This window comes from Mastomys coucha, unplaced genomic scaffold (assembly GCF_008632895.1).
Source record: "Mastomys coucha isolate ucsf_1 unplaced genomic scaffold, UCSF_Mcou_1 pScaffold22, whole genome shotgun sequence".
Taxonomy (NCBI): Eukaryota; Metazoa; Chordata; class Mammalia; order Rodentia; family Muridae; genus Mastomys; species Mastomys coucha.
The window spans coordinates 117,520,721-117,532,972 of NW_022196905.1; the positions used below are offsets into that span (position 1 = coordinate 117,520,721).

At 44.5% G+C, this 12,252-nt stretch overlaps 1 protein-coding gene across 2 annotated transcripts in view; it reads left to right on the forward strand.

The window, feature by feature from the left end:
• Positions 1–12,252, forward strand: part of Kntc1 (kinetochore associated 1) — a 75,909-nt gene that overhangs the window by 45,752 nt on the left and 17,905 nt on the right. For both annotated transcript variants that reach the window (XM_031337866.1, XM_031337867.1), the window contains exons 41-51: positions 825–953; positions 3,181–3,297; positions 3,651–3,760; positions 5,790–5,994; positions 7,567–7,656; positions 8,535–8,706; positions 8,790–8,848; positions 8,958–9,174; positions 10,008–10,081; positions 10,355–10,565; positions 10,671–10,780. In XM_031337866.1, the coding sequence (XP_031193726.1) occupies positions 825–953; positions 3,181–3,297; positions 3,651–3,760; positions 5,790–5,994; positions 7,567–7,656; positions 8,535–8,706; positions 8,790–8,848; positions 8,958–9,174; positions 10,008–10,081; positions 10,355–10,565; positions 10,671–10,780 (1,494 nt within the window). The remainder of the gene's footprint in view (positions 1–824; positions 954–3,180; positions 3,298–3,650; positions 3,761–5,789; positions 5,995–7,566; positions 7,657–8,534; positions 8,707–8,789; positions 8,849–8,957; positions 9,175–10,007; positions 10,082–10,354; positions 10,566–10,670; positions 10,781–12,252) is intronic.

Below are 12,252 nucleotides of genomic sequence, written 5' to 3' on the forward strand. Positions count from 1 at the left end.
GGAGGGGAAACTGTGAAAGGAGAAATTTACATGTAAATAAAGAAAATATCTAATAATAAAAAAAGAAACATGAAAAAAAATCATCTCTTATCCAGCTTAAATCTGTGAGTCTCTACTTTAAGGTGCAGAATGGTCTTGCAACCATAGCTCTGCACCTCTCTCTCTAGAGTTCTCCAGAGCCTGCCATTTTGTTTTGATTTTAGATAGAAGAGAGACTATTGAGTCACTAGAAGAAAGAGCAAGGCCTTAGGTAGACGAGGAAGCTGGAAATGGGACCCAGTGACATGTAAAAGGGAGGGACACCCAGTTAGGTAGTAGGTGACTGGTGAGTGGAACCAAAGCTGTGCAGACCTCACAGAGCAGACTTCTGAATGAAGATGGCTGCAACAGCAGCAAGGCTCTATGGGACCACTGTTACAGGTGCAGCCTGTTGGGACTACAGCGTCATTGCAAAGTTCACAGCTGTATTTAGGTTCCGATGCGGGGGGAGGGGGGGGCTGGTGGATTTGCTAATGGGAAAATGTGGTAGGGGGTCAGTGATTTAGGAGGCAGAGGAGGACTCATGGGAGATTTCAGATCGATCTAAACTGTGGGGAGAAGGAAGAGCTCTGTGCCCTACAGGGCTCACCAAGGCTGCGTTCCTTCCATTTCTAGTCCTGACTAAAGGTTCCCTAAGCACATTTTCTTGGAGCGCTTTCTCTCCATCGCCTCTTGAAGAACTTGTCCTTTCCGGGGGTCTTGAACCTCAGCTGGCGGGGAGCGAGCTTAAGATCCATCCTCTATTTGCTCATGGAGACTTTGCTTCTGATGTTTTCTTCCCGTAGGTGTTTAACTGTCGCCTGGTGGATCAGGACCTCGCCTTGGCTTACTGCACTCTCTTACCTCAAAAGGATGTGTTTGACAACCTCTGGAAGTTCATAGATAAAGCGTGGCAGAATTACGACAAAATTCTGGTACGCCCTGAGCATGGAAACCTACTCCTGTTGCCATGTTAAGGTTTGAGGGACAAAGTGAAGGACTTTGTTAGCAGTCTCTATTGTTGGGCAGAAATGGTGATCTGTCTCCTGATCTCTATCTACCTGGGCTTGACTGGTGATAAGCATTGCTTAAAGAATAGCTCTTACTTCTTTTTTGGTGGGGGAGGGGTTTCTCTGTGTAGCCTTAGCTGTCCTGGAACTCACTCTGTAGACCAGGTTGACCTCGAACTCAGAAATCCGCCTGCCTCTGCCTCCCAAGTGCTGGGATTAAAGGCATGCGTCACAACTACCCGGCCCCTCTTCTTAAAAAAACTACTAAACTAAACAAAACAACTGTAGCTGGGTGTGGTGGCATATGCTTTTAATTCCAGCGCTCAGGAAGCACAGTCTGGTGGAACCTAAGTTAGAGGCCAGCCTGGTCTACAGAGCAAGTTTCAGGACAGCCAGGACCACATAGAGAAATCCGGACTCGAACAACAAAACATGGGTGAGCCTTCTATTCTTGCATTGTTGAAAAGCAGAAGCAGGCAGATCTGGAAAATATAGCGACTGGAGATCTGGGTGAGCAGTTCACAGCACTGGCTGCTCTTCCACTTCTAGGCTGGTAAGAGAACTGTCTCAAGGAGAAGGTGGGCAGTATGTGAAGAATGAAGGACAGGGTTGCCCTCTGGCACAGATCTACGTACTGCCTTGGAAGGTCACCCCACCCCACCCCCCTTTTTTTTTAAAGATTTGTTTATTTTATTTTATGTGTATGAGTACACTGTAGCTGTACTGATGGCCATGAGCCATCATGTGGCTGCTGGGAATTGAACTCAGGACCTCTGTTTACTCTGGGGCCCGCTCGCTCACCACCCGGCCCCACCCCCCACCCCTGCCCCCTGCTCCGGCATAATACACGGTAGCTGTCTTCAGACAGCTCCGGCGTCAGATCTTATCATGGATGGTTGTGAGCCACCACATGGTTGCTGGGATCTGAACTCAGGAAAAGTAGTCAGTGCTCTTACCCGCTGAGCCATCTCGCCAGCCCAGAACATCACCACTTTTACTGAAACCCTAGACCCAGAGCAAGGCTTTTGTGTAGGATGGGTACAGGGGCAGCGTAGCTCATCTCGGTTGTTCTGATTGCTTTTTTGTTTTATTTGTTTTTTGGGGGGGTAGATTTTTGTGTGTAGCCTAGGCTGGCCTCAAATATGTCCTTTCATAGTAAAGGAAAAGTGCACTAAATTTAACAGTATCATGCAAAAAGCTGAATTACCTAGATGAGTTAAAACAAAACAAAACAAAACAAAGAACAACTCAGGACTAGGCACAGTAGCTCAGCTGGTAGAGTGCTGTCCTAGTATGCAGAAGATTTGGGTTTGAATCCCCAGCATTGCATAACAGTGTGGGTTTATGCCTGTAATCCGAGCACTTGGGAGTCAGAGATAAGAGGGGTCAGAACTTCAAGGTCATCCTCTGCTACATAGTAAACTTGAGGCTAGCCTAGGCTACCTGAGACCCTATCTCAAAAAAAGTCTGTGGTATGTGTGTGTTAGTGGGAAGGGATCTTGCTGGAGGTCAGCTGCTCCTGATTTCCTTAGCTCTAGCTCCAGAAGATCTGACACTGTCTTGTAGCCATTGCAGGCACCTGTACACACATAACATACACTCACATAGACATACAGCCATGTAAATTAAAATAAGACTGGAGAGATGGCTCAGTGGTCAAGAGTGCATACTGCTCTTGCAGAGGACTGGAATTTGGTTCCCCGCACCCACACTGTAACCCTTGTAACTTCTGCTGCAGGGGATCTAAAGCCTAAGGCATCCTTGAACACCTGCACACAGGTGCACATACACACAGAGACGGATTATCTAAAATAATAAATAAAACAAATGTAAAGAAGTCGTGACCATACAAGCAAATATGTAACAGTCTACTTCTTTTTACATAAAGGTCTATAGGGTTTAGGGAGTATGGGAACTCAGGACTGACCTCAACCTGCACATATGCCACACCATACTTTACCACTGGACCACGTTCTCAACCCAAGTTCATCTGAGTTTTCTGCTGTGTGTAGCTCTGGCTGCCCTTGACCTCACAGCACTTCTGCCAAGTGCTGAGATTGTGTTTTTGTTTTTTCCCTTTCTGGGTTTCATCTAAATTGTATTAAAACTAATAATATTTACAATGCAGTTTGATCTTCTTCAAACATTTTAGACATTATCTTTGGTGGGCTCTCAGCTGGCAAATCTCTACCATGATGTTGAAACAGGACTTCGGTTCCATGAACTCAGTATTGATGCCAAGTGGGGTATTCGTCTTGGTAAACTTGGTGTGAGTATTCATAACGCTTTGATGTTTAATCTGTCTTAACGATTATCTAGTCTGCAAATGTAAGACAGATATCTTGTCATCCTTTGTGTGTATAAAGAAGTAAGGGTCGTTCATGTTACTTCCTTTTCAATGATGTTAGCTTTCTCATGGGTGCATGTCTGTATACATGTACACAACAGGGAAATAAATCTAAAAGTGAAAATTTGAGGAACTGTAGAAAGTGTTTCTTCATAAAAATAATAGAAAGTAAAAAAGGCATGTTATAATTTTGTTCATTTTGTAACACTTTCATTCAGAAGTTGTTTTTTGTTTGTTTTGTTTTGTCTTTTTAATTTTGTGTTCTTTGTTTCTAGATTTCTTTTCAGCCTGCTTTCAGACAAAATTTTCTCACCAAGAAAGACCTTATTAAAGCTCTTGTGAGTAACATAGACATGGACACAAGCCTCATTCTGGAGTATTGCAGGTAATCTTGAAATGTTAATGTCGGCTTTGCTGTTGGTTTGGCCAGCTCGTAACCTTTGCTTTGAGAAGGCCATAGCCAAGGTGGTTGTAAATGAAGTCCAGAGACCTCTGGGTCTGTGCCTGAGCAGACAGAGCCACGTCAGACTCTCTGCAGGTAGGTTTTTGTTTTACTTACACCCTGACAGACAAGTATCCAAGCTCTTAAAGAGAAATACAGAAATTCTGATCTGAGCTCATGTTGAATCTCACACCTATACTCCCAGGGCTCAAGCAGAAAAACCACAAGTTCAAGATCAGTCTGAGCTACATAGTGAAATACTGTATCAAAAATTAAAAATACAGGTTTCTGGGTTTTTTCTCCCTGGCGTTTTTGACTCTGGAAGTCTGGACTGAGAGGCTCTGAAATCTTGAGTATCTTATACAGGCTCCATGTGGATGATTCCTATGGTTAGAAAAGAGGGGGAGCATAGTCCCTCTTACCTGTGGGAACCATTGCTAAGTAACTGACAGGCAAGCCACATAGAGAGCATGGATACGCTGGACAAAGTAAGGAGATAGGGAGGGAAGGTGGGCGGGGGAGGGGGGGCAGTACTGTGTGATATGGTCTCGATCGATGTCAAATAATTGGTGACCACTTCTAAACTATTAAAGGCACTCTCCTTTCTGACTTGTAATAGATAAGTGGATTCTGGGGGTGGGGACGTTGTTTATTTTTGAGATAGGATATCATGTATCTCACAGTAACTTCAAATTTGCTAGGTAGCTGAGGCTGGTCTTGAACTTCTGGTCTTCTTGTCCTCCCCTCCAAGTGCTGGGCTAGCAGATGCCTATCACTATGCTAGTTCAGAGCTGAGTCGTTTTGCTTTGGTTTTGGTGCTAGGGATCAAATCCGTGTCTTCAAGCATATAGGCTGCACTACACCCCGAGCCCCAGTGACTTCGTTACTGGTAACAGCTGCCTAGAGGATTCTTTCATTGGGCAAGCATCTAGTCAGTTCCTCCTCCTTTGAAGAGTAATGGCCCTGGCCGTCTCCATGCTGGGGCTGCTACAGTCAAGGACTTGAAGCTGCCCAGAGCTCTGAGTCGCGTTGGCTCACCTGAACATGGAAATGAAACTCTGCCTGTCTTTGGTTTTGAGAACTTCAAATGCTGGTGGGGTTCAGCTTTACGAAGTTGTACTCTGGGTGGATTTCTGTGTGCTGCTTTATGTAACTGCTCCATTTCATGTAAATTAAGGAGCTATGGTAATATGAAGTTTGTTTCAGTCATTCAGCAGAAGTCTGGGTCATTTGTGTCAATAGTGACACTTTTGCCTGAGGCAATCCGTGTGAACAGTTTTTCATTTGGCTTTTGTTTTGGTCCAGGCTGGCTTATAACATGTGATCCTCCTGATGCAGCCTCCTACAGGAGGGGATTACAGATGTGAGCCACCCAGCATTATGCCTAGCGAGGGGCTTTTAGAATGTCCAGGGACTTGACCATGATGGTACCGAAAGCATTGCTTGGTCTCTTGGTTACCGTGAATGAGAAACTAAAGAATAGCGCTCTCATTCAAAGGACTGGAGGAGTGTTTCAGTTGTCACTTTGTCTATACCAACCAGAGTCTTTCTTTTCCTTTAATTATGTAACTTATTAGTTATTTCTATATGAAATAGAGTCTCCTGTGGTTCAGATTAGCCATGAATTTACTATGTGCCTGAGGATGACCTTGAACTCATGATCTGCTAACTCCCAAAGGCTATAATACCAGGTTTAAAAAAGTAATTAAACCAGACATTGTGGTATAGGCCCCACTATTGTCTGAGCCTGAGGATTACCTGAAGCTTGATTCTAACTCCAGCTCCTATCAAGACCCCCTCCCCCCTTTAAAGCAGTATTAGCTTTGATGATGTGTACTCTTTCTGATTGTGAGGCTAGAAACGGCGCAGTTAAAAGACTTGAGTGACAGACGCATGCAGCTGTCTGTCAGAACCTTGTCTGGACATGCACGCGTTTGAGACCAACCTGTAACTAACTGGCCGCTCCTTTCAGCACATTTCAGCTGGACTCTGATGCCGCCCTCCGGATGTTCATTGAAACCCTATTCCACAACAATAATATCCAGAGCCAGGGAGATGCCACCCTGGAGTCTACAAAGCATCAGCATTCCAAACTCCTGGCAAAAGCCACTGAGATGGTCCCTTTACTGAAGAGCACAAAGGATTTGGTGATCAGTCTTAGTGAAATCCTATATAAGGTAAGCGAATGAAAACTTGGACACCTCTGGTCGCCCACTTTCCTCATCCTTAATTGATTGGATACATAGTCTAACAAACTGCATACGTAAGTCTTGAATTTTTCAGTTTTGTTTTAAGATAGGATCCCACATGGCTCAGGATAGACTCAAGCTCAGTATGTTGCTAAGGATGGTCTTAAACTCCTGAACCGTCTGGTTCTACCTCTCGAGTATTTGGATTATGAGAAAGAAAATATAAATCCCAAAGAGAAATTTACCTGTAGGTCCTACTCTCTGGAGTGGGGTAAATGTTAATAGCACAGTGTGGTGGTTTGAATATGCTTGGCCTAGGGAAAGTGGTACTATTAGGAGGGATAGCCTTGTTGGAGGAAGTGTGTCCCTGTGGGGGTGGGCTCTGAGACTCTCCTAGCCACCTGAAGACAGTCTTCTCCTGGCTCCCTCAGAACAAGATATAGAACTCTCAGCTCCTTCTCTGGCATCATGCCTGCCTGGACATTCCGATGCTGCTTATCTTAATAATGGACTGAACCTCTAAACCTATAAGCTAGACCCAATTAAATGTTATTTTTTTATGAGTTGCCTCGATCACAGTGTCTCTTCACAGCAGTGGAAAGCATAATTCAAACATATGGTGTACTACCCTACTACAGTCAGTATTTGGCCCAGTGCCTGCTCTAGCTAGTACCCTGCTACTGGGGGCAAGCACAGCATCTAACTAGACTTTCATGAATAAGATGTTTAAGCCATATGCTTTAGTATTATAAAGAGTTATGTTGAATGGATGTATGTTTTCTGTGTGTGTGTGTATTTTAATGAAATCTTTCACAAAATGGTATTTAAGTTAGTAGATAGTTGACTGGAGGATTGGGAGGTGGACAGCAGAAGTAGAATTAGCATCAGACTGTAAGGCGAATTTTAGTTTTATATTTTGCCTGTAAGTCAGCCAGAAGTTATAGACTTGCTTAAATTCCCTGATAGACTGTCTTCCTACTTGACAATTATGTGCTTTTAGTTGGCATTTAAAAAGAAATAGAAAGTAATGGTGCGTGGGCAGAAACAAGAAGCAGAGAGAACACGTCTTATCTCTTTGTAAGCCTTTACAGACACCATCCAGTTAATTCAGGGTTAGAGGATGCTGAGGCTGAAACGGAGCCCCCCAGAGCCTCGGCCACGAAGGCCCACGCTGCAGCTAAGGTAGTTCTGATGTAGTTTTCCTATTTTAATTTTCATCACGAGGAGAACAAGTGGAACTTCACTTTCAGACTCTTGAAAGAACGGAAACTTTGACCATGTATTTATTCTTTCTGTGTATGTAGCGCCCGAGAGACATCTGTCTTCAAGTATTGTCTGATGCACTTTTTCAACCCCCATTTCAAAACATTTTCAGCATGGAAGTGTAGCCTAGTAGAGGCAGCTGTAGAGCGGAGAACTGGTCCGTGGCAGGCGGGCAGCCTGGGCTGTGGTACATGCTCAGCTTAGGTTAGCTCTGAGCTAATGTGCATTGCCACAGAAAGCATCTGTGAGCATGGCGGTGCCTCCCAGTGCTTTAACCAATTTCTGCTGTTTTTGCAGCTGGACCCATATGATTATGAAATGATTGAAGTTGTCCTGAAAGTTCTAGAACAAGCTAATGAGAAGATAACCAGTGTGAACATTAATCAGGTATGGAAGGATGTTAAAGGTTGAAAATTCATCTCTGTGCCTTGGTTTATTATGATGCCATATTATAATTTATAATATATGTTATAATTATTATAAAATTAAGAATATTGTGCATGTTCTTTCTGGGTTGTTCTTTGACCTCCCTTTAGATTCTCAACTTAGTTCTAAATAGAGTTCATGGATGTCCTGGAGCTCACGGTGTAGGCCAGGCTGCCCTCAAACTCAGAGAAATACACTTGCCTCTGCCTCCCAAGTGCTGGGATAAAAGGCGTGCGCCACCACTGCCTGGCTGACCTTAACTTCTTGATCTTCCATTTCTACCTCACAGTACTGGGATCACACCATTTACTGCCATACCTGGCTAGTTCCTAGTTCTGTCTGTTATGCAGTAGAGGACTTTAGGGTCAGCCTGAGAAACATGATAAAATCCTATCTCAAACTAAAATGAATAATTAAAAATGAAATCTTCTGACTTAAGTGTTTTTGACTTCTGTCCTAAACTATTTGAAGAATTTATATGGAACTGCCCAAGTCTTATCCTATGAGCAAGACGGTACCCTTGATTCCTCCTAATGGGGTATCTCTAGTGTTCATATATCATGCTTTAGGAGATAGCAATAGATTAGGGAAAACTAGAGATGAACTTTGTTTTGACTGTGTGTGTTCAGGCACACACATGTGCCACCATATACTTGTGAAGGCCAGAGTTGGTTTTCTCCTTCCACCATGTGGTTCCCTGTGTTGGAACTCCGGTTGGCAGCAAGCATGGTGGCAAGAGCCACTGACCCTAGCAAAGACCGTGAGGAATGGGAAATGCACCTGGTGCAGATGTTTCAGACACAGCAGGCCTTACAGGTCTCTTGCTTATTTCCACACAGGCTCTGAATCTTCTGAGACACTTGAAGTCATACAGAAGAATCTCCCCACCAGTGGACCTCGAATACCAGTACATGCTGGAGCACATGATAACGCTGCCTCCAGCTGCTCACACTAGACTGCCCTTCCACCTAATATTACTTGGCACAGCACAGAACTTCTGGAAAATTCTCTGTATGTTCATTAACTTCTTATGAATTTTACTAAGTGGCCAACTAATTCTTTTCTCACTCATATACCTCTACTTCCCCCTCCAGCCTCAGAGCTCAGTGAAGAGTCGATGCCAACCCTGCTCTTAATCTCTAAGCTAATGAAGGTAATGGGTAAAGCATCCCAAGAGGGCTCTTTGTCTGCAGTTGGGCCTCAGCCTGGGCTGGGATCTGACACCACTTCCTGCTTCACTATCACTCTCCTCTTTTCTGAAGTTCTCCCTAGATACTCTCTATGTGTCTACCGCCAAGCACGTGTTTGAAAAAAACCTGAAGCCAAGGCTCCTGAAGTCAGCACAAGCCAGGTCCTCAACCCTGATGAGCAAGGAAGTGGATAAACTCATGCAGACCTTGGAGTCATACCTCCTGTCCATTGTCAACCCTGAGTGGGCCGTCGCTATCGCCATCAGTCTCACCCAGGAAGTCCCAGAAGGTGTGCAGCCCCCTGCTCTCGGCACGCAGAGTTTGATTTTTTTGTTTGTTTGTTTTTTTGTTTTTGTTTTTTTTTAAAGATTTATTTATTTTATGTGAGTACACTGCAGCTGTCTTCAGACACACCAGAAGAGAGCATTGGATCCCATTACGGATGGTTGTGAGCCACCCTGTGGTTGCTGGGAATCGAACCCAGGTTTTCTGGAAGAGCAGCCAGTGCTCCTAACCGCTGAGCCATCTCTCCAGCCCCACGTTATGGTGTTCCCATACCAGGAGGCGAATTTGGGTGCCTGGATGAAAACCAGGAATCCTAACCACTGGACCATATGGGAAATCGGTTTGGGTTTTATCCCCTTTTTGCAGATAGATCTGGGCATCTCTCCAGGGTCTTGAACATGCTAGACAATTGTTCTGCCCTGCGTATTGTTTTTCATTCCCAGTGCTCATCGGCTAGGTGCTAGTCGGTAGCTACCAGTCTATCCCAGGTTTGAAGAGTTTGTCAGGAGCTGCCCGAGTCTTACCCTGTGAGCAACAAGGTAGCTCCGGCACGTCCGTGACGTGTTTGGAAAGATATCCAAAAGGGCAACATGGATGGTGTTGTGCTCTCTGTCCCCATATACATAGAAACTTCCTAGAAAGAAGAATCTAGTCGTGGCCTGGAAACTGAGGAAGCCTCTCTGTGGCCTTTAATTTTCATGTTGTATACTTCTGTCCCATTTACCTCAACTTTAATTTTTAATGAGTGTTCATTTATAGTTTTAAAGTTCTTGCTGCCTTGGTAACATTTATTGTCTCAGAGGAGTCATGGCTCCTCACAAACGCCCATCCTTCCAGGCCCCTTCAAGATGTCTAGTTTGAAATTCTGCCTGTATTTAGCTGAGAGATGGCTACAGAACATCCCACCTCAGGTGAGTCCGAACTAGGAAACCAAAGTGCCTCTTGCTGTTTCGCTGAAGCCGTGATTGCTTACTGTTTCGCTGAAGCCGTGATTGCTTAGCATCTGTCTCACACTCCCGCCCCTCAGCCCGGTACCCAGAAAGGAGAGGAAAGGCTACAGTTGCATAGGATGAGCATTTAAAGGTGGAAAAAAAGTGGGGAGGGCTGTGGTCACTAGAGATAGAGTCTGTCTCCCTTGAGATTTCTACAGTCGGGCTTCCTTTCCGTGTCAAATGCTTTTAAAGGATGAGACGTGTGAAAAAGTCAAGGCCTTGCAGAAGAAGCTCTGCCTCCAGTTTCGGCTCTCAGGGACGGAAGCCGTGCTCATAGCCCACAAGTTGAACAATCAGGACTATTTAAGAATGTTAGGGAAGCCAGCGCACCTCATCGTGAGTCTCTACGAACATCCCAGCATAAGCGAAAGACTTTGCACCACATCTGGCAAAGATTATCCCGGTGAGGAGACGTCAGTTTCTGGCCCAGAAAAGTTGGTGTCTTGGCTCCCAGTTGTCCCCAGCCAAAGGCTTGAGTTTCTGTACATTTTTATCTCCATTATCTTAGATATCCATGCAGCAGCTAAAGAAATAGCCGAAGTCAACGAAATTAATTTGGAAAAAATATGGGACATGTTGTTAGAGAAGTGGTTGTGCCCCTCAACGGTGCCTGGTGAGGTGAGTGAGTGAGTGAGCAAGTGCTCACAACCCAAGTTCCTGCTTAGATAGGAGCTGAGTCTGTTCTACACAATACAACCCTGCAAAGGAGGACACGGACTGACCTTTCTCCCTCCCTCCCTCCCCTTCTCCTTCCCTTCCTCTAAGACAGCATCTCTCTTGTGTACTTCAGAGAGCTTGCATAGTTATCCTAGTACCTTGGCCTGTCACATGCCAAGATCATACGCCTGCACCACCACACCTGACTCAGGCTCTTAGATCACCTGTTAGCTGGCGACTGTTAATAAGGCAGTTTGTCTTTCCTTTCTGTTACTCTGTAACTATTGTGCCCTCCAGCCCCTGACTTCAGACATTACATATAAGAAGACTTTTTACTTGGATTCATGTGATTAACTTTTTATTTTGAGTTAATTTAAAATGAAACAGTAAATTTAAGAGCAGTGCAGGAATATTCCTTTTACCCAGACTCGTTAGTTTTTAATCTCTCTCCATATTTACTTCATTCTCTTTTTACTCATTTCTCTCCATTGGGGGATATGTTACATGTGCCATATTCTTGACCCTTTAATAATTAAGTGCATATTTCCTTAGAGCGGGGGTTTACCTAACTACTACCATTTTAATTTTAAAAATCAGAAAACTCTCAACCACTGAGAGGTAGAGACAGGAAGGTCATTGCAAGTTTGAAGGCAGCCTTGCCTACATACAGAAGACCCTGTCTTAAAAGTACAAATTAGAGAATCAAACGTTGTACAATGCTCCAGTCTATAGCCCGTCTTACAGGCTTGTTTTGTTTTGTTTGTTTGTTTAGACAGGATTTCCCTGTGAATCCTTGGCTGTCCTGGAACTCACTATTTAGACCAGGCTGGCCTTGCACTCACAGACATCCTCCTGTCTCTGCCTCTGCCTCCAGAGTGCTGGGATTAAAGGCGTGCACCACCAAGCCCATCACCATACCTGGCAACACTGGCAATATTGGCTAGTTATTTCTCTAAACTGCTTTCTATTTTGGTTTACCTAATATTTTCCTATGATAGAATTTGAATTCTAGCGGGGTGTCCTGATACATGCTTTCAGCCTCAGCACTCAGCAGGCAAAGGCAGGCTGGTTTCTATGAATTGGAGACTAGCGTGCTATGCATAACAAGTTTCAAGCAAAACTTTGCCTCGAACAAGTAATCGTGGAAATTGAACTCTTTTTTTAGTATAATGCTGCATAAATGATGTTAGTATATGATATTTGGAAGAATAAGATATATGTTTGGCCTCTATAGGTGGTATTAATTTACTTGGTGTGGGTGTGTGAGTGTGTGTGTGTGAGTGTGTGTGGGGGTGTGTTTGGGTGTGTGAGTGTGGGTGTGGTTGTGAGTATGTGTGTGTGTGTACAGAGATCAAGAGACAACTCTGTAGCCGGGCGGTGGTGGCGCACGCCTTTAATCCCAGCACTTGGGAGGCAGAGGCAGGCGGATCTCT